This window comes from Balaenoptera ricei, chromosome 11 (assembly GCF_028023285.1).
Source record: "Balaenoptera ricei isolate mBalRic1 chromosome 11, mBalRic1.hap2, whole genome shotgun sequence".
NCBI lineage: Eukaryota > Metazoa > Chordata > Mammalia > Artiodactyla > Balaenopteridae > Balaenoptera > Balaenoptera ricei.
Window position 1 is genome coordinate 104,756,632 of NC_082649.1, and position 27,413 is coordinate 104,784,044.

General features: G+C 43.4%; 1 protein-coding gene across 1 annotated transcript in view; it reads right to left on the bottom strand.

Moving 5' to 3' along the window:
* CFAP92 (cilia and flagella associated protein 92 (putative)) overlaps window positions 1-22,775 on the bottom strand; it is a 73,411-nt gene extending 50,636 nt beyond the window's left edge. The window contains exons 1-5 of the mRNA XM_059940614.1: window positions 22,514-22,775; window positions 14,063-14,253; window positions 13,211-13,432; window positions 7,502-7,631; window positions 6,482-6,554 (exon numbers count right to left, since the gene is read on the bottom strand). Coding sequence (XP_059796597.1) covers window positions 6,482-6,554; window positions 7,502-7,631; window positions 13,211-13,432; window positions 14,063-14,253; window positions 22,514-22,775 — 878 coding nt within the window. The remainder of the gene's footprint in view (window positions 1-6,481; window positions 6,555-7,501; window positions 7,632-13,210; window positions 13,433-14,062; window positions 14,254-22,513) is intronic.
* Between the last annotated feature and the right edge of the window lie 4,638 nt (window positions 22,776-27,413).

The following is a 27,413-nucleotide window of genomic DNA, read 5'->3' on the forward strand; positions in this document are numbered from 1 at the left end:
AAAAAAAAAAAAGAAATGAAGACAGTCTAAGAGACCTCTGGGACAACGTTAAATGCAACAACATTCGCATTATAAGGGTCCCAGAGAGAGAAGAGAGAGAGAAAGGACCCAAGAAAATATTTGAAGAGATTATAGTCGAAAACTTCCCTAACATGGGAAAGGAAATAGTCACCCAAGTCCAGGAAGCACAGAGGGTCCCATACAGGATAAACCAAGGAGAAACATGCCGAGACACACAGTAATCAAATTGGCAAAAATTAAAGACAAAGAAAAATTACTGAAAGCAGCAAGGGAAAAACAACAAATAACATACAAGGGAACTCCCATAAGGTTAACAGCTGATTTCTCAGCAGAAACTCTACAAGCCAGAAGGGACTGGCATGATATACTTAAAGTGATGAAAGGGAAGAACCTATAACCAAGATTACTCTACCCGGCAAGGATATCATTCAGATATGAGGGAGAAATCAAAAGCTTTAGAGACAAGCAAAAGCTAAGAGTATTCAGCACCACCAAACCAGCTCTACAACAAATGCTAAAGGAACTTCTCTAAGTGGGAAACACAAGAGAAGAAAAGGACCTACAAAAACAAACCCAAAACAATTAAGAAAATAGTCATAGGAACATACATACCGATAATTACCTTAAACGTGAATGGATTAAATGCTCCAACCAAAAGACACAGGCTCACTGAATGGATACAAAAATAAAACCCGTATATATGCTGTCTACAAGAGACCCACTTCAGACCTAGGGACACATACAGACTGAAAGTGAGGGGATGGAAAAAGATATTCCATGCAAATGGAAATCAAAAGAAAGCTGGAGTAGCAGTACTCATATCAGATAAAATAGACTTTAAAATAAAGAATGTTACAAGAGAAAAGGAAGGACACTACATAATGCTCAAGGGATCAATCCAAGAAGAAAATATAACAGTTATAAATATATATGCACCCAACATAGGAGCACCTCAATACATAAGGCAACGGCTAACAGCTATAAAAGAGGAAATTGACAGTAACACAATAATAGTGGGGGACTTTAACACCTCACTTACACCAATGGACAGATCATCCAAAGTGAAAATAAATAAGGAAACACAAGCTTTAAATGACACAATAGACCAGAGAGATTTAATTGATATTTATAGGACATTCCATCCAAAAACAGCAGATTACACTTTCTTCTCAACTGCGCACGGAACATTCTCCAGGATAGATCACATCCTGGGTCACAAATCAAGCCTCAGGAAATTTAAGAAAACTGAAATCATATCAAGCATCTTTTCTGACCACAACGCTACGAGATTAGAAATCAATTACAGGGAAAAAAACGTAAAAATCACAAACACATGGAGGTTAAACAATACGTTACTAAATAACCAACAAGCACTGAAGAAATCAAAGAGGAAATCAAAAAATACCTAGAGACAAATGACAATGAAAACACGAGGACCCAAAACCTATGGGATGCAGCAAAAGCAGTTCTAAGAGGGAAGTTTATAGCTATACAAGCCTACCTCAAGAAACAAGAAAAATCTCAAATAAACAATCTAACCTTACACCTAAAGGACCTAGAGAAAGAAGAACAAACAAAACCCAAAATTAGCAGAAGGAAAGAAATCATAAAGATCAAAGCAGAAATAAATGAAATACAAACAAAGAAAACAATTGCAAAGATCAATAAAACTAAAAGCTGGTTCTTTGAGAAGATAAACAAAATTGATAAACCATTAGCCAGACTCATCAAGAAAAAGAGGGAGAGGACTCAAATCAATAAAATCAGAAATGAAAAAGGAGAAGTTACAACAGACACCGCAGAAATACAAAGCATCCTAAGAGACTACTACAAGCAACTCTATGCCAATAAAATGGACAATCTGGAAGAAATGGACAAATTCTTAGAAAGGTATAACCTTCCAAGACTGAACCAGGAAGAAATAGAAAATATGAACAGACCAATCACAAGTAATGAAATTGAAACTGTGATTAAAAATCTTCCAACAGGGACTTCCCTGGTGGCGCAGTGGTTAGGAATCCGCCTGCCAACGCAGGGGACACGGGTTTGAGCCCTGGTCCGGGAAGATCCCACGTGCCGTGGAGCAACTAAGCCTGTGTGCCATAACTGCTGAGCCTGTGCTCTAAAGCCCATGAGCCACAACTACTGAGCCCGCATGCCGCAACTGCTGAGGCCTGTGCGCCTAGAGCCCGTGCTCCACAATGGGAGAAGCCACCACAACGAGAAGCCTGTGCACTGCAACAAAGAGTAGCCCCCGCTCACCGCAAGTAGAGAAAGCCCGCACACAGCAACGAAGACCCAATGCAGCCAAAAATAAATGAATAAAATAAATTAATTAATTAATTAAAAAAAAATCTTCCAACAAACAAAAGTCCACGACCAGGTGGCTTCACAGGTGAATTCTATCAAACATTTAGAGAAGAGCTAACACCCATCCTTCTCAAACTCTTCCAAAAAATTACGGAGGAAGGAACACTCCCAAACTCATTCTATGAGGCCACTATCACCCTGATACCAAAACCAGACAAAGATACTACAAAAAAAGAAAATTACAGACCAATACCTCTGATGAATATAGATGCAAAAATCCTCAACAAAATACTAGCAAACAGAATCCAACAACACATTAAAGGATCATACACCATGATCAGTGGGATTTATCTCAGGGATGCAAGGATTCTTCAATATACTCAAATCAATCAGTGTGATACACCATATTAACAAATTGAAGAAGAAAAACCATATGATCATCTCAATAGATGCAGAAAAAGCTTTTGACAAAACTCAACACCCATTTATGATAAAAACTCTCCAGAAAGTGGGCATAGAGGGAACCTACATCAACATAATAAAGGCCATATACGACAAACCACAGCAAACATCATTCTCAATGGTGAAAAACTGAAAGCATTTCCTCCAAGATCAGGAACAAGACAAGGATGTCCTCTCTCACCACTATTATTCAACATAGTTCTGGAAGTCCTAGTCATGGCAATCAGAGAAGAAAAAGAAATAAAAGGAATACAAATTGGAAAAGAAGAAGTAAAACTGTCACTGTTGGCAGACGACAGGATACCGTACATAGAGAATCCTAATGATGCCACCAGAAAACTACTAGAGCTATTCAATAAATTTGGTAAAGTTGCAGGAAACAAAATTAACGCACAGAAATCTCTTGCATTCCTATTCACTAATGATGAAAAATCTGAAAGAGAAATTAAGGAAACACTCCCATTTACCACTGCAACAAAAAGAATAAAATACCTAGGAATAAACCTACCTAGGGAGACAAAAGACCTGTATGCAGAAAACTATAAGACACTGATCAAAGAAATTAAAGATGATACCAACAGATGGAGAGATATACCATGTTCTTGGATTGGAAGAATCAATATTGTGAAAACGACTACACTACCCAAAGCAATCTACAGATTCAATGCAATCCCTATCAAATTACCAATGGCATTTTTTACAGAACTAGAACAAAAAAATCTTAAAACTTGTATGGAGACACAAAAGACCCCGAATAGCCAAAGCAGTCTTGAGGGAAAAAAGCGGAGCTGGAGGAATCAGCCTCCCTGACTTCAGACTATACTACAAAGCTACAGTAATCAAGACAATATGGTACTGGCACAAAACCAGAAATATAGATCAATGGAACAAGATAGAAAACCCAGAGATAAACCCACGCACCTATGGTCGACTAATCTATGACGGCAAGGATATACAATGGAGAAAAGACAGTCTCTTCAATAAGTGGTGCTGGGAAAACTGGACAGCTACATGTAAAAGAATGAAATTAGAACACTCCCTAACACCATACACAAAAATAAACTCAAAATGGATAAGAGACCTAAATGTAAGACCAGACACTATAAAACTCTTAGAGGAAAACATAGGAAGAACGCTCTTTGACATAAATCACAGCAAGATCTTTTTTGATACACCTCCTAGAGTAATGAAAATATAAACAAATGGGACCTAATGAAACTTCAAAGCTTTTGCACAGCAAAGGAAACCATAAACAAGATGAAAAGACAACCCTCAGAATGGGAGAAAATATTTGCAAACGAATCAATGGACAAAGGATTAATCTCCAAAATATATAAATAGCTCATGCAGCTCAATATTAAAAAAACAAACAACCCAATCCAAAAATGGGCAGAAGACCTAAATAGACATTTCTCCAAAGGAGACATACAGATGGCCAAGAAGCACATGAAAAGCTGCTCAACATCACTAATTATTAGAGAAATGCAAATCAAAACTACAATGAGGTATCACCTCACACCAGTTAGAATGGGCATCATCAGAAAATCAACAAACAACAAATGCTGGAGAGGGTGTGGAGAAAAGGGAACCCTCTTGCACTGTTGGTGGGAATGTAAATTGATACAGCCACCATGGAGAACAGTAGGGAGGTTCCTTAAAAAACTAAAAATAGAATTACCATATGATCCAGCAATCCCACAACTGGGCATATACCCAGAGAAAACCATAATTCAAAAAGACACATGCACCCCAATGTTCACTGCAGCACTATTTACAATAGCCAGGACATGGAAGCAACCTAAATGCCCATCGACAGACGAATGGATAAAGAAGGTGTGGTACATATATACAATGGAATATTACTCAGCCATAAAAAGGAACGAAACTGGGTCAGTTTTTGAGACGTGGATGGATCTAGAGATTGTCATACAGAGTGAAGTAGGTCAGAAAGAGAAAAACAAATATCGTATATTAACGCGTATATGTGGAACCTAGAAAAATGGTACAGATGAACCGGTTTGCAGGGCAGAAATAGAGACACAGATGTAGAGAACAAACGTATGGACACCAAGGGGGGAAAGTGGCGGGGGGTGGGTGGTGGTGTGATGAACTGGGCGATTGGGATTGACATGTATACACTGATGTGTATAAAATTGATGACTAATAAGAACCTGCTGTATAAAAAAATAAATAAAATTAAATTAAAAAATTTAAAACAAAATCTGTTGGATTATTATCATTGTCCACACAGAGATTAAAAAAACAAAAAAAACACAAAAAGAGTCATGTACTATTTTTGTGTTCATTGCACCCCAATGTTCATTGCAGCACTATTTACAATAGCCAGGACATGGAAGCAACCTAGGTGTCCATCGACAGATGAATGGATGAAGAGGATGTGGCACATATATACAATGGAATATTATTCAGCCATAAAAAGAAACGAAATTGAGTTATGAGTAGTGAGGTGGATGGACCTAGAGTCTGTCATACAGAGTGAAGTGAGTCAGAATGAGAAAAACAAATACGATATGCTAACATATATATGGAATCTAAAAAAAAAAAAAAATGTTTATGAAGACCCTAGGGGCGGGATGGGAATAAAGACACAGACCTACTAGAGAATGGACTTGAGGACACGGCGAGGGGAAGGGGAAGATGGGACGAAGTGAGAGAGTGGCATGGACATATATACACTACCACATGTAAAATAGATAGCTAGTGGGAAGCAACCACATAGCACAGGGAGATCAGCTCGGTGCTTTGTGACCACCTAGAGGGGTGGGATAGGGAGGGTGGGAGGGAGACGCAAGAGGGAGGGGATATGGGGATATATGTATATGTATAGCTGATTCACTTTGTTATAAAGCAGAAACTTACACACCATTGTAAAGCAATTATATTCCAATAAAGATGTTAAAATATATATATATATATATACACACACACACACACACATATATATATATATTCTGCGGGGGAAAAAAGTCAATTCTCCCCAAATTAATCTGTAAATTCCTGCAAAAAAAATTTTTAATCAACACTTTAAAACATGTTCTGAGTCACTTTGCTGTACAGAAGAAATTAACACAACATTGTAAATCAACTATAATTCAATAAAATTTTCGAAAAAAATGACATGTTCTCTGGTTCTTCCCATCCTATCCCTTCAAGCCACCAGCTGGGCCTCCATTCTCCCTGACTCCCCACAGCATCTGAGAAGCCTCCTTCGCTGGACCCTCATTAGGCTACAGGAGGCCCCAAGAGCAACTGCTCTCCCAACAGGGAAGGCTGTGGACTCAGTCATCTGAAGGTGTGGGTTGGGATCCTGGCGGTACCAACACTCTCAAGATGACCAAGAATCCTAGTTTTATAACTTTGTAAAAATCACGTAACTTCTCAGTCACTTTATGGAGAAAATGGAGATGGTAATACCACCCCACAGAGCGATAATGCTGATGATTAAATGCGATACAGTAACGCACGCAAAAGCATGGGGCCCGATGCACCACACGCACTCAAAGACACAGCATGCCTCTCTCCGTTCCGTTCATCTCAGCTGGATTGCGTGAGATCGAACATAACTGAAGCTACCAAAAATCGACATGGCTCTGGGTGAGAATCTGTGGGGCAAGTACAAGAGGGGGTTCCACTCCCACACCCCAAAATAACACAGGGCCATCCTTACTGTGCTGTGTCAAGATCTTCCATCCTGAGCAGCTCTTCATAGTTCTCAGTGGTCTTGGGAAGAGTTGCCTTTTCTGCTGGGTGAGAAGCCAGTAATATTAGCCAGCGTCTCCAAACTTCCTGTTCTACACGAGTTCACTAAGGCACATGCAATGCCAGCCCCCAGGCATCAGTCCCCAAGCATTCAGTAAAAAGGTCTGTCAATAATACGTGAGTAATGAATGAATACACAGAATAACTATGGTTACTTTGGACAAATGGAGGCAAGAGAAGGCCTCTAGGTCCTTATCTAACCCCCCAGAGAACAAAAAAGAAGAAAAGTCTACCATCTGTTCAACTGTCCACTTCAGCACCGTAGAGAATACTGAAAACACCCCCCAAGATTCCTAAGTTCCCACCAACAGGGAATAAATAGTTAAGCATATTGCAGTGCCGCCAGCAGAGGAAATATTACAAAGTCACCACAGATGAAGTTTACGGAAAGTTCTTAAGGAAATAGGACAGTGCATGTGACGTAGTAATCTCAGAACAGAAAATTATGTGTCCAGAATAACCTCATCCATGTAAAAAAAAAAAAAAAAAAAAAAAAAAAAAAAAAAACTTAGCACAAAAACAAAGGAGTTGCCATGATATGATAACCAAAATATTACGTTTGTTCCTGGTGACGGAACAAGAGATTATTTTCCCTGCTTGTTTTATACTTTTATAACATCCTACGGAAAAAACCCGAACGAACTTTTGGGCCAGCCCAGCATATTCACTGAATATTCTAAAAAACAAACAAAAAAGATGTATCTAACTTCTACGGCTAGGAAAGGTTTTTTTTTTTTTTTTTTTTGGTAAGTCACAAAAATGAAAGGACAAGAATCCACGAGGAGAGAGTGGTGCAGGGAGAGCCGCGCCCGCTTCGGAGGGTGAAGGGGCACAACGCTGCCACTGCACACGCGGGGCGGACGCCAGTGCGCACGCGCCACTCCAGCAACACCAGCCAACCACCTTCCCTGCCGGGGTCTCCACTCACCATGTCCAGAGCTTAAGCCTTTTCTCGCTTCTTCTGGCTTCCCTGGTGCGTGGTCCTGGTGCAGCTTCTCTTTGACGTGAATGCCCTGTTCAGACGAACTTCTCTGACTCAAAACCAAATGTTTCACCTCCTCTAGAATGCCGGAGAAGAAAGCATCACGGACTCAATCAGAAATACACACTGATACCCACGCTGTGACAATCACTCTCCTGGTGCTGGACCAATAAGGGAGGCAAGGCCGCTGCCCTCCTGGAGCTGCTGCCTGGGGAGCTGCTTCAAAACACCGGGAAATGCAAACCTCAACTGGCAACGGCTTCTCCCAAACTAGGTCACCAAGCACTCGGTATCTGTTGTTGCATTTGATGTTCACGCTGCACTCTAAGAAAGGCATCACCACCTCCCCATTTTATTGACGATTAAGTCACTCTCCTGTGGTCAGAGAGCTGATCCTTTACCAAAGTGAGGACAATCCCCAGCGAGGGTGACACCCCTCCGTGTCTTTCACGTCTATCGGTGCGGGGCTTTGCACGCACACAGCAGCAGCCAACACGTGTGGAACGAAGAACGAGCAGAGGGAAGGAGCGAACGAATGGCAGTTAACGGATGCTGAAGAAAGATGTGGAGAGAAAAGAGATGTGACTGGAGGTGGTGCTGAAGGATGCATAACAATTTTTGGAGCAAGAGATTAGGCTAAGAGCCCCTGATGCCCGAAGGCAAGCCCTACAATGGGGAAAAGCCTAGTGTTTTCAGGGACCAGGGCTGGAGCAGGTGTGAAGGTGACAGCGGCGATGAGAAACGAGGCCTGGGGAGCAAGGTGCACGATGCTTTCAAGGCTGGACTCAGATGTCAGACTTGGTTCCTGAAGGCACTGGGCAGCCATGAAAAGCTGCAGAGCAGTGAAGTGCGAGGGTCTGAGGGGTGATACAGGAAGGTCAGGGAGCAATGCAGGAGAGATGAGACAAAAATAAACGTGGGTACAGAGAGAAGAGGCAGCTGAGGGCTAGAGAACTCCAGAGAGCAACACACAGGCAGTGACACCAAGTAGGTGCTGGGTGGGGCGTGGCCAAGAGTTGAGGGCATAGCAGGAGTCAGCCATGACCTGGGGGGGCTTCAGACGGTCTTTGTCGGACAGTACTGAGAAACCAAGGGGCTCAGGAGATTTAAGAGAAGAAAATGCTAACTCTTGTTGGGATGCTCCATTCAAGACCCGGAGGCTGAAAGCTGACAAGTTCTCACAGGTGATGAACTTCCCATTCCCTTGGCCTCTTGTGTCTCTGCTCCCAGGAAACAGAAGTTTCAAGAATAACTTCTCGGGCTTCCCTGGTGGCACAGTGGTTAAGAATCCACCTGCCAACGCAGGGGACACGGGTTCGAGCTCCGTTCCGGGAAGAACCCACGTGCCGCGGAGCAACTAAGCCCATGCACTACAATTACTGAGCCTGTGCTCTAGAGCCCACGTGCCACAACTACTGAGCCCACGTGCCACAACTACTGAGCCCACATGCCTAGAGCCCATGCTCTGCAACAAGAGAAGCCACCACATTGAGAAGCCCATGCACCGCAACGCAGAGCCACCACAGCTAGAGAAAGCCCACGTGCAGCAACAAAGACCCAACGCAGTCAAAAATAAATAAATTTAATAAATTTTTTTAAAAAAGAAGATAACTTCTTCATCAACAATGAAATATCAGATAGGGAATGTAAACAACAATCCCTTTTAAACTCACACCCCCAAAAATAAAATATTTAGGAATAAATCTGACTAAGGAGGTGAAAGACTTATACACTGAGGACTATAAAACATTAATAAAGGAAACTGAAGAGGATTCAAAGAAATGGAAAGATATCCCATGCTCTTGGGTTGGAAGAATTAATAGTGTTAAAATGGCCATACTACCCAAAGCAATCTACAGATTTAATGTGATCCCCATAAAATTACCCATGACCTTTTTCACAGAACTAGAACAAATAATCCTAAAATTCATGTGGGACCATAAAAGACCCAGAATTGCCAAAGCAATCCTGAAGAAAAAGAACAAAGCAGGAGGCATAGCCCTCCCAGACTTCAGATGATACTACAAAGCTACAGGAATCAAAACAGTGCGGTACTGACACAAAAACAGACATATGGATCAATGAACAGAACAGACAGCCCAGAAATAAATCCACACACCTATGTCAATTAATCTTCAACAAAGGAGGCAAGAATATACAATGGGAAAAATACAGTCTCTTCAGCAAGTGGTGCTGGGAAAGTTGGACAGCTGCATGCAAATCAATGAAGTTAGAACACACCCTCACACCACACACAAAAATAAACTCAAAATGGCTTAAAGACTTAAACATAAGACACGACACCATTAAACTCCTAGAAGAGATCATAGGCAAGACATTCTCTGACATAAATCATACCAATGTTTTCTTAGGTCAGTCTCTCAAAGCAATAGAAATAAAAACAAAAATAAACAAATGGGACCTAATCAAACTTATAAGCTTTTGCACAGCAAAGGAAGCCATAAATAAAACAAAAAGACAACCTACAGAATGGGGGAAAATATTTGGAAATGATGCAACCATCAAGGGCTTAATTTCTAAAGTATAGAAACAGCTCATACAATGCAATAACAACAAAAAAAAAACCCAATCAAAAAATGGGCAGAAGACCTAAATAGACATTTCTCCGAAGAAGACATACAGATGGCCAATAGGCACATGAAAAGATGCCCAATACTGCTAATTATTAGCGAAATGCAAATCAAAACTTCAGTGAGGTACCACCTCACATTGGTCAGAATGGACACCATTAAAATGTCTTACAAATAACAAATGCTGGAGAGGATGTGGAGAAAAGAGAACCCTCATACACTGTTGGTGGGAGCCACTATGGAGAACAGTATGGAGGTTCCTCAGTAAACTAAAAATAGAATTACCATACAATCCAGCAATCCCACTCCTGGGCATATATCCAGACAAAACTATAATTCAAAAAGATACATGCATCCCTATGTTCATAGCACCACTATTCACAATAGCCAAGACATGGAAACAACCTAAATATCCATCAACGGATGAACGGATAAAGAAGATGTGGTACCTTGAGGACATGGGGAGGGGGAAGGGTAAGCTGGGATGAAGTGAGAGGGTAGCATTGACATATATACACTACCAAATGTAAAATAGATAGCTAGTGGGAAGCAGCTGCATAGCACAGGGAGATCAGCTCGGTGCTTTGTGACCACCTAGGGGGGTGGGATAGGGAGGGTGGGAGGGAGGCTCAAGAGGGAGAGGATATGGGGCTATATGTATACATACAGCTGATTCACGTTGTTATACAGCAGAAACTAACACACATTGTAAAGCAATTATACTCCAATAAAGATGTTAAAAAAAAAAAAGATGCGGTACATATATACAATGGAATATTACTCAGCCATAATAAAGAATGAATTAATGCCATTTGCAGCAACATGGATGCAACCAGAGATTATCACACTAAGTGAAGTCAGAAAGAGAATGACAAATGCCATATGATATCACTTATATGTGGAATCTAAAATATGACACAAATGAACCTGTCTATGAAACAGAAACAGACGCACAGACACAGAGAACAGACTGGTGGTTGCCAAGGGGCAGGGGGTTGGGGGAGGGATAGAGTGGGAGGTTGGGGTTAGCAGATGTAAGCTATTATATATAGAATAGATAAACAACAAGGCCCTACTGTATAGCACAGGGAACTATATTCAATATCCTATGATAAACCATAATGGAAAAGAATTTTTTAAAAAGAAGAATGTATATACAAATAACTGAATCACTTTAGTGTACAGCAGTAAACATTGTAAATCAACTATACTTCAATTAAAAAATATTGATTAAAAAAAAGCTCCTCCAAAATAAAAAAAAAAAAGAAGATAACTTAAGTGGAAAAAGGCAGGACTTAAGACAGTATGTACACTGGATCCGTCTTTGTTAAAATTTTGTATCCAGTTGTAAAACGCACAGGAAAATGTTAGCAATGGCTGTCTCTGCTCAGACATCATATGATTTTAACTTTTTCTCCCTTTGGCTAATCTAGTTCTAAATTGTTTTGCAAAGTGAACACACACTGATATTTTTAACGGAAGAAAATTAGTTAACTTAAGAGGCAGTGATGCCAGGCGTGGGACAGGGTTCAAGGGGGAGCAGTGGCCCCAAGGACGCACACAGCAAAAGGCCCAGGGGCCCTCCCTGAAGGGCCCGTGACACCCGGCCTCCTCCCTTTTCCAGGTGGCTGATTCCATTTACCCTTCCAAACTTGTCTCCATGGCCCCTCCTCCAGGAAGTCCTCCTGGTACACCCACCCTGGCACCTCTGCTCCAGGGTAAGCCCACTGCCAGGCAGATGTTTACCAGAAATTTGGGCTCGGCAGCTCTGGGGCAGGCCCTGGAATCTGCATTGAGGCTGCACTCCAAGTGCGTCCAATGCGGGTGGTTTAGAGCCCATGCTCTGAGGACACGGGTCTTTCCTTTGGTCCAGGTGAGAAAAGAGAACTTGAATCCCATTTTCTCACCCAGGACTAGTAGTTTAGAGGCAAATCAGTGATTTTCAGCCAGGGGCGATTTTGCACCTGTGGACAATGTCTGAAGAAATTTCTAGTTGTCACAGCTGGGAGGCTGGTCCTGGTGTCTAGTGGGTAGAGGTCAGGGATGCTGCTACAGTCCTCCAGTGCCCAGGATGGTCCCTGCAACAAGGAACGATCCGACCCAAGATGCCAACACCGCCGAGGGTAAGAAACCCGGGATAGCAATGAAAGATTAAAACTCGGAAGCCCCAAGTCCCCAAGGTCAGGAAGGCTCTTTGAGGAGGGCAGGCTGGAAACCGGAGAAAAAAGACTTTCCAGTCACACAAAACTGGGTTCTGATTCTGGCGCTGCCTCTCGCTACAAGCAAGTCCAGGCCTACTTTGCTTATGGAAAGTGGGGAGGGTTGTACTTGTCTGGAAGCCGCGATCAGCAGCCGTCACTGCCTCATTCCACCCATTCTCTGAAGCACGTCGACTTTACCTTCTAATATCTCCGAAAACTGGGATGCATCTTATAAGAATGCCACTGCATATTTTAAGTGGCAGCATTTTATGATAGTTTTAAAATTCCCTCTACACAATGCAATCCTCCTTATTGCGGGGGGAGGGGGGCGCACTCCCACCACCCTGCCCCCAGGCATCTGGCCAGACGAAGTAGGTGCCCAAGGTCACCATTAGCTCAGGATGGAGACAGGGTTCAATTCAGCTGCGTGACTTCAACCTAGGCCTCTCTCCTTTGAGGGGAGTTCGAAAGGAGACTTTCTGGCACTGATACAATCTTTACACGAGGAAGAGTCTGAAGGGCCTAATGGAAACAGGGCTGTGGGACTTTTGAGTTTCCTGTTTCGTTTCTCGATAGCCTCTAATTTTTTTGTTCAGGGAGCACACCAGACTCACCCTGGGACACAGGCCGGGGGTGGGTGCCCGCCTCAGCACTGCCCAGACTGGTGGCTGACGGGCGGCACACAGACTTGGGGCGCCCTTCCCGTCGCCGCACGTGTCCTGTAGGGAGGGGGTGTCACTGCGCTGACAGAAACCAGCGTGGGCCCCAGGGAAACCAGATGCGCCAAACGAGGAGATGCTGGCTGGCTTTTCTGCTGTTACCGGTGAGAAGCCACACGCCTCCGGAAACATCTCAAATCAAACGTGAATGCCTGACTTACCAAAAGATCCTGCATTTTCCAGAAACCCGCAAGGTTTTAATCGATAATGCTTGGCTTTTTTCGAAACCTTGTCCTTGGTGTCCCAGAGCCTCAAGGTGATTTTGTGAAAATTTATTTTCTTTAGTAACTCCTTTGTCATGTTGATGTTAAAACTTTGGGTCCACGACACCCAGACCTTGTCCCCTTCTTGCCATGGCCTGATGGTCTGTGTAAAAGGACAACAAGAGACTCTCAGCGTTGAAAGCTCAGAGGCCAAGATCTGACCGCCGCCACAACGTGGCAGGCCCTGCCTTCCGCTTGTCTGTCTGTGCATCGCACCCCCTCCTGGCTCCCAACTCACATAGGGAATCAGGAAACGGGTGCCACAGACGGGCCTGCACGCCTCTGGGTTGCTCGGAAAAATAAAGTAAAAGCAATTCCCTGCAAAGAGTGTCCCTCCCACGGACTCCCCATCCTGACCCAGAGCCCTGCCCCAGGCGGGAGTGTGCGTGTGTGTGCGGGTGGCGGGTGTGCACATACACACACGCGCATGTGTACACACACGTACTCACGTGTACACACAGAAAGAAATAACAAGAGCTGCCAAAACTTTTGAAACACCAAAGAAATTATTAGGTAAAAATACCTTCATAGAAAAATCACAGAGTTGCTATCAATATTATTAGGTTTGTGCAGATTCCCATTCAGTAGGCCTAGGGTGGAGACCAAGATCCTACACTTCTAGCAAGTTCCAGGGGAAGCAAGCATCCTTTGTGGCTCGTGCTATTTCTTGTGGGTATCAGACTATATGCAAGGCCACACACACACACACACACACACACACACACACACTCACCTTTATTCCTGAATCCAGGAACACTTTGGCCAAGGCTGGAAACACCACCACATCGACCTTTTTAGGCTCCCCATCATCAGGCAGGAGGAAGTACTCGATGTGGTAGTAATGGCGAACCTTTGCAATAGGTTTGTCCATTTTAGGGTGTCTCCTATATTTTTCAACCAAACTTGAACATTTTCCTTTGTGACCTAGAAGATACAGATGTAATGAGACTTGTTCTAACCTCACGTGGGAAAGCAGACCCGTCTCCACGATTCCCTGGAACCAAGAAGAGCCCAAGGCTGGAGGAGGTGCCATGTGCAGAGTCCCCGCTGCCGCCCACTTGGAGTTAAGATGCATGTCCGGTCCTCCCAGCCACCAGAGGAGCAGCCCCAGGGCTGGAAGCCAGTGTGCGGAATTATAGAGCGTGACTCTGAGGTGAGCATCTCCTTAAATTTTTTTATTGTAGGCACTTACCTGCCTACCCCTAGTCTCAACAGTAAGAGGCAGGTTAAAAAAAAAACAAAAAAACCCCACCATAGACTCATCAAGAAAAAGAGGGAGAGGACTCAAATCAATAAAATCAGAAATGAAAAAGGAGAAGTTACAACAGACACCGCAGAAATACAAAGCATCCTAAGAGACTACTACAAGCAACTCTATGCCAATAAAATAGACAACCTGGAAGAAATGGACAAATTCTTAGAAAGGTATAACCTTCCAAGACTGAACCAGGAAGAAACAGAAAATATGAACAGACCAATCACAAGTAATGAAATTGAAACTGTGATTAAAAATCTTCCAACAAACAAAAGTCCAGGACCAGATGACTTCACAGGTGAATTCTATCAAACATTTAGAGACGAGCTAACACCCATCCTTCTCAAACTCTTCCAAAAAATTACGGAGGAAGGAACACTCCCAAACTCATTCTATGAGGCCACCATCACCCTGATACCAAAACCAGACAAAGACACTACAAAAAAAGAAAATTACAGACCAATATCACTGATAAATATAGATGCAAAAATCCTCAACAAAATACTAGCAAACAGAATCCAACAACACATTAAAAGGATCATACACCACCATCAAGTGGGATTTATCTCAGGGATGCAAGGATTCTTCAATATACACAAATCAATCAATGTGATACACCATATTAACAAATTGAAGAATAAAAACCATATGATCATCTCAATAGATGCAGAAAAAGCTTTTGACAAAATTCAACACCCATTTATGATAAAAACTCTCCAGAAAGTGGGCATAGAGGGAACCTACCTCAACATAATAAAGGCCATATACGACAAACCCACAGCAAACATCATTCTCAATGGTGAAAAACTGAAAGCATTTCCTCTAAGATCAGGAACGAGACAAGGATGTCCACTCTCACCACTATTATTCAACATAGTTCTGGAAGTCCTAGCCACAGCAATCAGAGAAATAAAAGGAATACAAATTGGAAAAGAAGAAGTAAAACTGTCACTGTTTGCAGATGACATGATACTATACATAGAGAATCCTAAAACTGCCACCAGAAAACTGCTAGAGCTAATTAATGAATATGGTAAAGTTGCAGGATACAAAATTAATGCACAGAAATCTCTTGCATTCCTATACACTAATGATGAAAAATCTGAAAGAGAAATTATGGAAACACTCCCATTTACCACTGCAACAAAAAGAATAAAATACCTAGGAATAAACCTACCTAGGGAGACAAAAGACCTGTATGCAGAAAACTATAAGACACTGATGAAAGAAATTAAAGAACAAATCATCTTAAAATTTGTATGGAGACACAAAAGACCCCGAATAGCCAAAGCAGTCTTGAGGGAAAAAAACAGAGCTGGAGAAATCACACTCCCTGACTTCAGACTATACTACAAAGCTACAGTAATCAAGGCAATATGGTACTGGCACAAAAACAGAAACATAGATCAATGGAAGAAGATAGAAAGCCCAGAGATTAACCCACGCACCTATGGTCAACTAATCTATGACAAAGGTGGCAAAGATATACAATGGAGAAAAGACAGTCTCTTCAATAAGTGGTGCTGGGAAAACTGGACAGCTACATGTAAAAGAATGAAATTAGAATACTCCCTAACACCATACACAAAAATAAACTCAAAATGGATTAGAGACCTAAATATAAGACTGGACACTATAAAACTCTTAGAGGAAAACATAGGAAGAACACTCTTTGACATGAATCACAGCAAGATCTTTTTTTGATCCACCTCCTAGAGTAATGGAAATAAAAACAAAAATAAATAAATGGGACCTAATGAAACTTCAAAGCTTTTGCACAGCAAAGGAAACCATTAACAAGACGAAAAGACAACCCTCAGAATAGGAGAAAATATTTGCAAACAAATCAACAGACAAAGAATTAATCTCCAAAATATATAAACAGCTCATTCAGCTCAATATTAAAGAAACAAACACCCCAATCCAAAAATGGGCAGAAGACCTAAATAGACATTTCTCCAAAGAAGACATACAGACGGCCACGAAGCACATGAAAAGCTGCTCAACATCACTAATTATTAGAGAAATGCAAATCAAAACTACAATGAGGTATCACCTCACACCAGTTAGAATGGGCATCATCAGAAAATCTACAAACAACAAATGCTGGAGAGGGTGTGGAGAAAAGGGAACCCTCTTGCACTGTTGGTGGGAATGTAAATTGATACAGCCACTATGGAGAACAATATGGAGCTTCCTTAAAAAACTAAAAATAGAATTACCATATGACCCAGCAATCCCACTACTGGGCATATACCCAGAGAAAACCGTAATTCAAAAAGACACATGCACCCGAATGTTCATTGCAGCACTATTTACAATAGCCAGGTCATGGAAGCAACCTAAATGCCCATCAACAGACGAATGGATAAAGAAGTTGTGGTACATATATACAATGGAATATTACTCAGCCATAAAAAGGAACGAAATTGAGTCATTTGTTGAGACGTGGATGGATCTAGAGACTGTCATACAGAGTGAAGTAAGTCAGAAAGAGAAAAACAAATATCATATATTAATGCATGTATGTGGAACCTAGAAAAATGGTACAAATGAGCTGGTTTGCAGGGCAGAAGTTGAGACAGAGATGTAGAGAATGGACATATGGACACCAAGGGGGGAAAACTGCGGTGGGGTGGGGATGGTGGTGTGCTGAATTGGGCGATTGGGATTGACATGTATACACTGATGTGTATAAAATTGATGCCTAATAAGAACCTGCAGTATAAAGAAACAAACAAACAAAACAACTAATACTAAACTTTCATTGGGTTATTTGTATGGAAATATGTTAATATAAATGTTTCAGACATTACATGAAATTTCTAAAAATCTTATATTTGTATTTGTATGGAAATATGTATGGAAATATGTTAATATAAATGTTGCAGACATTAAAAAAAAAAACCCACCAATACAGGGTAGGATAAATTAGACACATACGATGGAATACTATACAGGTGTTTAAAACAAACGACAACAAAGTAAAACCAGGTCTGCTCATATCCTGTAAGATATCTAAGAGATGCCATCAAATTTTTAACGAGCAAGTTGTAGAACAGGATACATAGGATCTCATTTCTCTTAAGTAAACAACTTACATAAACATTCATAAATAAATTCATAACTATTTAGGTATTGAAGGAAAAAACATTGACGTTAGAATTTTATATCCAGCCAAAGGTAGATCCTTTGAAGGTCCTGGCACCATAAAAATACTCTCAGGCAAGGTCTCATAAGTTGAGCTGCACAGCAATGTATTTTGTAAACGCCTTTGGAATAAGTGCCAAATTAAGAAAAACAAATCTAGGAGATGCTGCAAGAGATGTGAGGATTAAAGGTAATCAAATAAGCACCAGTTTTCTTTTGGGTGGTATTTGCAGATGTCTTTTTTCAGGCTCTTTTGCTTGATATCAACCGACCAAAGATAAAAAGCACCATTATGGATAGAGGAGGTCACACACAATGACCAAAAATTCAATTCACCAAGAAGATAGGTCAATTCTAAAACATGGTATACACCTAACCAAATAGCCTCCAAAATATCTGAAGCAACCATCAACAGAACTACAAGGAAAAGTTGAAATTAATCATCATGGGGAGATACTTCAGGCAGAACAACAAAAAAAGACATATCAAAAAATGGAGTACTTCTTGATATATCTAGGAATACACCTACATAAGGAGGCAAAAGACCTGTACTCCAAAAACTATAAGACACTGATGAAAGAAATCAAAGATGACACAAACAGATGGAAAGATATACCACATGTTCTTGGATTGGAAGAGTCAATATTGTTAAAATGACCATAATATCTAAGGCAATCTACAGATTCAACACAATCCCTATCAAACTGTCAATGGCATTTTTCACAGAACTAGAACAAAAATTTTTTTAATTTGTTTGGAAACACAAAAGACCTTGAAATCTTGAGAAAGAATGGAGCTGGAGGAATAATGCTCCCTGACTTCAGACTATACAACAAAGCTACAGTGATCTAAACAGTATGGTACTGGCACAAAAACAGACACAGAGATTAATGCAACAGGATAGAAAGCCCAGAAACAAACCCACGCATTTATGGTCAATTAATCTATGACAAAGGAGGCAAGAATATACCTTGGAGATAAGACAGTCTCTTCAATAAGTGGTGATGGAAAAACTGGACAGCTACGTGTAAAAGAATGAAATTAGAACATTCTCTAACACCATACACAAAAACAAACTCAAAATGGATTAAAGAGCTACACCTAAGACAGGATATTATAAAACTCCTAGAGGAAAACATAGGCAGAACACTCTATGACATACATCACAGTAAGATTCTTTTTGACCCAGCTCCCAGAGAAATGGAAATAAGAACACAAATAAACAAATGGGACCTAATGAAACTTCAAAGCTTTTGCACAGCAAAGGAAACCATGAACAAGACCAAAAGACAACCCTCAGAATGGGAGAAAATATTTGCAAATGAAGCAACTGACAAAGGATTAATCTCCAAGATTTACAAGCAGCTCATGCAGCTCAATAACAAAAAAACGAACAACCCAATCCAAAAATGGGCCGAAGACCTAAATAGACATTTCTCCAAAGAAGATATACAGATGGCCTACAGACACATGAAAGAATGCTCAACATCATTAATCATTAGAGAAATGCAAATCAAAACTACAATGAGATATCATCTCACACCGGTCAGAATGGCCATCATCAAAAAATCTAGAAACAATAAATGCTGGAGAGGGTGTGGAGGAAAGGGAACACTCTTGCACTGTTGGTGGGAATGTAAATTGATACAGCCACTATGGAGAACAGTATGGAGGTTCCTTAAAAAACTACAAATAGAATTATCATACGACCCAGCAATCCCACTACTGGGCATATACCCTGAGAAAACCATAGGTCAAAAAGAGTCATGTACCAAAATGTTCATTGCAGCTCTATTTACAATAGCCAGGACATGGAAGCAACCTAAATGTCCATCGACAGATGAATGGCTAAAGAAGATGTGGCACATATATACAATGGACTATTACTCAGCCATAAAAAGAAATGAAATGGAGGTATTTGTAATGAGGTGGATGGAGTTAGAGTCTGTCATACAGAGTGAAGTAAGTCAGAAAGAGAAAAACAAATACAGTATGCTAACACATATATACGGAATCTAAGGAAAAAAAAAAAAAGGCCATGAAGAACCTAGTGGCAAGACGGGAATAAAGACACAGACCTACTAGAGAATGGACTTGAGGATATGGGGAGGGGGTGGGGTGAGATGTGACAGGGTAAGAGAGTGTCATGGACATATATACACTACCAAATGTAAAATAGATAGCTAGTGGGAAGCAGCCGCATAGCACAGGGAGATCAGCTCGGTGCTTTGTGACCACCTAGAGGGGTGGGATGGGGAGGGTGGGAGGGAGGGAGATGCAAGAGGGAAGAGAAATGGGAACATATTGTATATGTATAACTGATTCACTTTGTTATAAAGCAGAAGCTAACACACCATTGTAAGGCAATTATACTTCAATAAAGATGTTTAAAAAAATATTAATATAATTTTATGTAAATGTTAAAAATCAATAATTTCTATAATAATGTTTCATTGTTCTAAAAGATCATTATAAATCTTCCATATTAAAACAATAATTACCTTTATAAAATGTATTAGTGATTAGTAAACTGTCAGAATGGGCTGCTTTGTAACAAATTTCAGACTATTTCATTTAATCCTCAAAATCACATATGAATATTATTCTCTTCTTGGACACTCAGCAGCTCGGAAGTGTATAAGAAACTCCTGTGATGTTAAAGAAAATAAGTCTGGAAGAATTCCTGAAAGTATCTGAAGGCAAAATCCTTAGAAATAAAACATATACTAGTTTTGACCACAGCATGGAACTTGTAAGAATGGGCATTGCTTAGGAAAACACATCTACACATAAATAAAATGCTACATTGGTTTAAAAAAAAAAATGGATTAAAGAGCTACACGTAAGACAGGATATTATAAAACTCCTAGAGGAAAACATAGGCAGAACACTCTTTGACATAAATCGCAGCAATATTTTTTTGGATCCGTCTTCTAGAGGGATGGAAATAAAAACAAAAATAAACAAATGGGACCTAATTCAACTTAAAAGCTTTTACACAGCAAATGAAACCATAAACAAAATGAAAAGATAACCTAAGGTCTAGGAGCAAATATTTGCAAATGATGCTACCAACAAGGGATTAATTTCCAAAATTTACAAACAGTTCATGGAGCTCAATATCAAAAAAACAAACAACGCAATGAAAAAATGGGCAGAAGACATAAGTAGACAGTTCTCCAAGAAGACATATAGATGGCCAACAAGCACAGGAAAAGATGCTCAATGTCACTCATTATTAGAGAAATGAAAAATCGAAACTACAATGAGGCATCACCTCACACCAGTCAGAATGACCATCATTAAAAATCCACAGACAGTAAATGCTGGAGAAGGTGTGGAGAAAAGGGAACCCTCCTACACTGTTGGTGGGAATGTAAATTGGTGCAGCCACTGTGGAGAACAGTATGGAGGTTCATTAAAAGACTAAAAATAGAGTTACCATATGATCCTGCAATCCCACTCCTGGGGATAGATCTTGAGAAAACTCTAATTCGAAAAGATACCTGCACCACTCTGTTCATAGCAGCATTATTTACAATAGCCAAGACATGGAAGCAACCTAAATGTCCATCGACAGAAGAATGGATAAAGAAGATGTGGTATATATACACAATGGAATATTACTCAGCCATGAAAAGAATGAAATAATGCCATTTGCAGAAACATGGATGGACCTAGAGATGATCACATTAAGTGAAGTAACTCAGACAAAGACAAATATTATATGATATCACTTAGATGCAGAACCTAAAAAAATGAAACAAATGAACTTATTTACAAAACAGAAATAGACTCACAGACATAGAAAACAAACTTATGGTTACCAAAAGGGATAGTAGGGGAGGGGAGATAAATTAGGAGGTTGGGATTAACATATACACACCACTATATGTAAAATAGATAAACAACAAGGACCTACTGTATAGCACAGGGAACTATACTCCATATCTTGTAATAACCTACAATGGAAAAGAATCTGAAAAAGAACATATATGACTGAATCACTTTGCTGTACACTTGAAACTAAGACAACATTGTAAATTAACTATATTTCAATTAAAAAGCTGATATAAAAAAAGATAGTCCACCTTAAAAAAAGTGGAGTACTTTTCTCTGCCCTTAATCTTGGGGTTCAACCATGTGCCTTGCTTTGGCCAATAAAATGTCTGCAGGTGGGAGGTGCCCAAAGACCTCAAGAGTGCTGGGGTGACTGGGCTTGCCCTCTTTTGTGCCCGGCCTTTCCATGGCAGGAATGCGTCTGCGTTGCCCACACGTCCGAGAGGAGGATGAGAGAGACAGAAGCAGGGCAGAGCTACTGCAGGAAGCCCAGCCCGGATCAGCTGGTCCGCTCACCCAGCACAGGGATTTCTGTTTGAAGCCAATGAAATGGGGAGTTGCTTTGCGTTTGTTACACAGCGTTTTTTGGCAGTAGCTGATTACCTCTGCACTCAGAGATTTTGATCCAATAATCTGAGAATCTGTATTTAAACAAGGAATTAGATGATGCACAACCAGCTTATGGGGAAAAAAATGCCTTAACCTCTCCGTCATTTCTTTATTTGCAAAAAGCAGAAATAACATCACCTGCTTCTTGTTTTGAGAGGATTGAGTCTGTTCCTTGCCTGGACCACAGTGGGCTCTAAAGTGGCAGTTTCTTTCCGGACCTCTGCTCCTGTCACCGGCCACCCTACTTAGGGAGCCAGCAGAGGGAGCACAGGTGCCCTACACTCCTGGAAGAAGGTCACTGGTACACTCCCTCTCTGCTGTCACACTTACCCGCGGTCACTGGGAAGGCCAGAGAGATGATGAACTTGCAGGGCACGACGTGGGGCACATCCGAGTCGAAGGTGCTGGCAGGCCCTTCTGAGGACTCGCCGCTGCACTGGTGGCCGGTGGCCGACTCCTGGGCCCAGGCCCTAACCTTCAGGCTCTCCTCCACTTCACACTCGCTCCCGGACTGGTAAAAGCTGCCCATGGAGGACACGGCCCCCGTGCTCGCCTCGTCCTCATCCTCCCACTCACAGGCCTGCAGCCACATGCTGCAGGACGGCCCACGCGGCCGGCACTCCCGGCTGCAAGGAAATAAAGGCACCGCCGTCACCACCACGGCTCCCAGGAGGGAAGCCCGGCCTGCCCCCTCCTCCCCCCGTGCCTTGTCCTGTTCCGGGCTGACCAGCCAAGGCCTCAGACACTGCCGCACTCAACAAAGATTAGATGAACCTCAGAGAATGGTGCCGTCAGTAATCGTGATAATCAGCAAAGCCAGCGTCTCCAAATAGAGTCGCGTCCTCCCGGCCCCAGCTGTTCCTCCTTTCAGGACCAAAGTTAATCACTGAGCACGTCTGGAATGCCTGCTCCAGGTGAGTGCAATTCCCCAAGAACCACAAGGGAGGGGGTGGGGGGGTGAGGGCCTCGGGTTAGCTGTGCCAAAGCACAATAAGACCTTGGTTTGGGGACAGCACGCGAAAAGAGCCTGGTGAGGCCAAGGAGGGCGAGGACCCCGAGGCAAGACCCGACCGAGCACTGAGTACTGGGCTCAGCGCACAAGCGCCCTCCACGGACGCCGCACGCCAGCAAACGCTAAGAAGGGGCTGCGCAGCTGGAGCGGGGGACGGGGCGGAGGGGGGGGTACCTGCGGCACCTGTGAGCGGACGCGCTGGGCAGCCGCGTGGGCTCAGACGACGGCGTCGGTCAGCTCGCACAGCAGCTGCACAACCTCCTCACGGAGGAGGCTCCGAGGACCCGGTCTGTCCACCCGGGCAGGGCGGCCCGCGGGAGCCGCCTCGCCGCTATGTTTGGCGGTTGCTAGGAGACGCACGTGGCCACAGCCCAAGGGCGGGGCTCCTGGGGGCGGGGCTCCCAGCCTCAGCCGCTGGGCCCAGGTCAGGTGCCCAGACGAGGGCCGGCAAAAAGGTGTATACAAATGCAGAACCAGCTGCCTTCATGCCGTCAGTTATTCGCTTATCCACTCAGTCTTTTTTTTTTTTTTTTTTTTTTTTGATGTGGACCATTTTTTAAGTCTTTATTGAATGTTGTACAATACTGCTTTTTATGTTTGGGATTTTTGTGGGTTTTTTGGCCGTGAGGCATGTGGGATCTTAGCTCCCCGACCAGGGATCGAACCCGCACCCCCTGCACTGGAAGGCGAAGTCTTAAGCACTGGACCGCCAGGGAAGCCCCCATTCAGTCTTTAAGGAATTCCTGCTCTGAACGTGAGCACCTATTATGCGGCTGAGCCTTACCTGCAGTACAGGGGAGAGGCGTTACCAGCTCCCCACTGCAGCTCCATCAGCGGCCCCTCGCGTTCTTTGATGAAGGCAAAGGAAGCACTGGGCTCTGCCAACTCAGATGACCCGACCCCACCCCACCCCCCATCCCTCTCTGGCATAGACGCTCTGCTTCTGTCACTGACGTCCTTCAAATATGAGAATTCTTTTTAGTCATCATGAGCCCCAAACTCAGCGATGAGGAAACCGAGGCTTAGAGAGGTGAAGCGATTTGCCTGAGGTCACACAGGTATATGGCGGCACTGGATTGAAATGACTATTTGACGGACACCCTGCCCCCCACCCCCAGATGAGAGACCCCTAACTGCTGCTCCCGATGTAGAAGACCACAGACCACCAAAGGGGCTGCGGCGGAGGGACACATCGCAGAAGCGACTGTCCGGAGGGGTTGGGGCAGGCTTCACGGAGGAGGTGACAAAAGCCAAACTGTGGGGTTTGCCAGGCGAGGAAAGCAAGAGAAGGCATTCCAGGAAGAGGACACAGCATATGCAAAGGCCAAGCAGAGTGAAAACGTGTGGCAAGTTCAGGGAAGGTTTGATGAGGCTGGAGTGGCGCACGGGGCCCCCGGTACCAAGCCCCTGGGCAGTAGTTTGTTCAAGCGAATGGGCGCGGAATCTCCACACACACTCAGCTGTTGCAGAAACTGAGGCTCTGAGCTGAGACACAACCTACCCGTGGCCAAAGAGCAAAACTGTGGACGCAAGCCCCCTGCCTCCCAGTGCCCACCTCCCTAGGCCGTCCCCAGGGGCTGGGGACAGTAGTCCAGTATTCCAGAATACTGCCCACTGACGGGGGCCCTCCGACATTCCTCAGGTTCGATCAGTCTAAAAAAGCTGAACCTCAAGAACAGCTGTGAGGGGAGGTCTGCAAATGGCAGTGAGGTCCCCTGGGGAGAAGGACTCAAGCTTCACCACTGAGTGCCCTGTCCAGCAGCCTGCAGACTACCGTCCACAAGCAAGGAAGTACTAAAAAGACACACCCAGGGCTGCAAGGGGAAAAGGCTACTAGGATACACCAGCTCCCAAAAGGCCCCATTAACAAGAGCCGGTCAGTGACACCACCCTCCCTGGGACAGACAGCAGGCCTGCTGCCCGTCAGGTGCCACCTGCTGCCTGTGGCTGGTTTTGCTCCAAAGGGTCCTCGACCACCTTGTTACCAAGGGCAGCAGCCAATCTCCCCAGCCCCTCCTGTGGGGCGGCCCTGAACTCAGGCTTGAGAGGTCCTGGATGTGCATGAGAATCACCCAGGATCATGTCAAATCTTCAGTCCTGAGGCTTCACTCCAGACCTGTGGAATTGATTCTCCAGAGGTGGGGCTTAGGAACCGGTGATAGATTGTATTTTCCAAACACCTCAATAGATTCCCTCCCACCCTCTCTTCTTACAGTGTGATGTCAACACTCTTCACATCCCGTGGTGGGTCTAGTGCCCTCCCCCTTGAACCCAGACAGAACTTTGGGACCACCTCAGCCAACAGAGCAGGGTGGAAGTGACACTAGGTGACATCTGAAGCCAGGTCATACAAATTCCATGCGCTTCTGCCTTGTTCTTTGGGGCGCTCACTCTAGGAACCCAGCACCATGCTGTGAGGAGGCCCAAGCAGCCTCATGGAAAGGCCACGTGTAGATGCTCTGGCCAACAGCCGGCCGGGTTCCCGGCCAACTGCCAGCGTCACTGCCCAAAGTGTGAGAGCCAGACCTCAGGTGATTCCAGCCCCCAGCCTTTGAGTCACCTGGCTGACACCATGTGTAGCAGAAACCAGCTGTCCCCATCAAGCCCTCTGCAAATTGCAGATTTATCAGCAAAGTAAGTTACTGTTGTCCTAACCCACTAAGTTTGGGGATTATTTGTTGTGCAATAATAAATAACTGGAACAGAACCCTTGTTTGTTAAAGTCACCTCCACCAAGATCCCACTGCACAGCCAAGATGTGGAACCACTTCCCTGAGGGAGGTAGTGTCCAGGTCAAGAGCCGGGGCATCATGGGATGGAATGAGGGCAAAGGTGTGTCACCTGAGACTCAGGCACGAGGGGTGGGTCTACAACCTCCCCTCAGCAAAGACGGTGTCAGGGCTGGCAAAGTCAAAGGAAAGGAAAGGGGTTATTTGTTTCAATTGTCTATTGCTGCATAACAAACCACCCCAAAAACTTAGTGGATAAGACAACAGCCACTAGCTATTTCTCACAGTTCCATGGGTCAGCTGGGCGGTTCTTCACTGGTGGCCCCCGGGCTCACTCACCGGGTTATACTCATGTGGAGGGTCGACAGGGCCGGAAGGTCCAAGCTGGCCTGGCCCACATGTCTGGCGGTTGGTGCCGTTGCCTAGGGCACCTCACTTCCTCTCCACGTGGCTCCTCATCTTCCACCAGGCGGCAGTGGCTTCCTCAGACGGGCTTCTCAGGGCAGGGTTCCAAGAGGGCCAAGGCAGAAGCTGCAAGGCCTCTTGAGACCTAAGCTTAGAAACTAGCATGGCGTCACTTCCGCCATAGTCCATTGACCAGAGCAAGTCACAAGGGCCAGCCCAGACTCAAGGGGGTGAGGAATAGGACAGGAGGAAGGGCAAGGTCACATTGCAAAGGGGCACCCCGTGGAACGCAGCAATCTGAGGGCAATCTGTCCCCGCTTCCTTCTTCCTCCAGGGCAGTGGAGCGCCACAGCTCCCACGGCGCCCAGAGAGCTTTCTGAAGTTATCGCAAGACTCTGGCAGCTGGAAGCATACGCCCATCTTCTTCTTGCCATCCCTCTCCTAAGCAAACGCCCCCCCCCACCTTAAAACAACTTTACTGAGGTGTATTTTATATCATACAGTGCACCCATTTCAAGTGTATAATTCAATGATTTTTAGTAACTTCACCAAGTGGTGAAATCATCACCATAAATAAGTTTTAGAACAGTTTCATCTCCCTAATAAGATCCTTCCTGCACAAGTTTCACCCAAAAGTACTATAATTAATTATAATTAATCTCTGTTCCCACCCCAAGCTCTAGACAACCATTAATCTACTTTCTGTCTCTAAAAATGTGCCTTTTAATGAACATTTCCTATAAATGGAGCCATAAATCCATTTTGTCTATCCAGCCATCAGTTCATGGACATTAAGATTGGACATTTAGACATTTATGAAGAATGCTGCTGAGGACATTCACATGACGGTCTCTGTGTGGACAGATGTTTTCGTTTCTCTTGAGTAGAGGCATCTAGCAGTGGGAGAGCTGGGTCACGTAGTATGCTACACTTATGCATCAGGCTTTATGCTTATCTTTTACTGCCAAACTGTTCTCCAACGTGGCTGCACCATTTCACATTCCCACCAGCAACGTGTGAGGGTTCCAATTTCTCTACATCCTCAAAAACATTTATTGTCCGTCAGTTATTATTGCCATTCTTG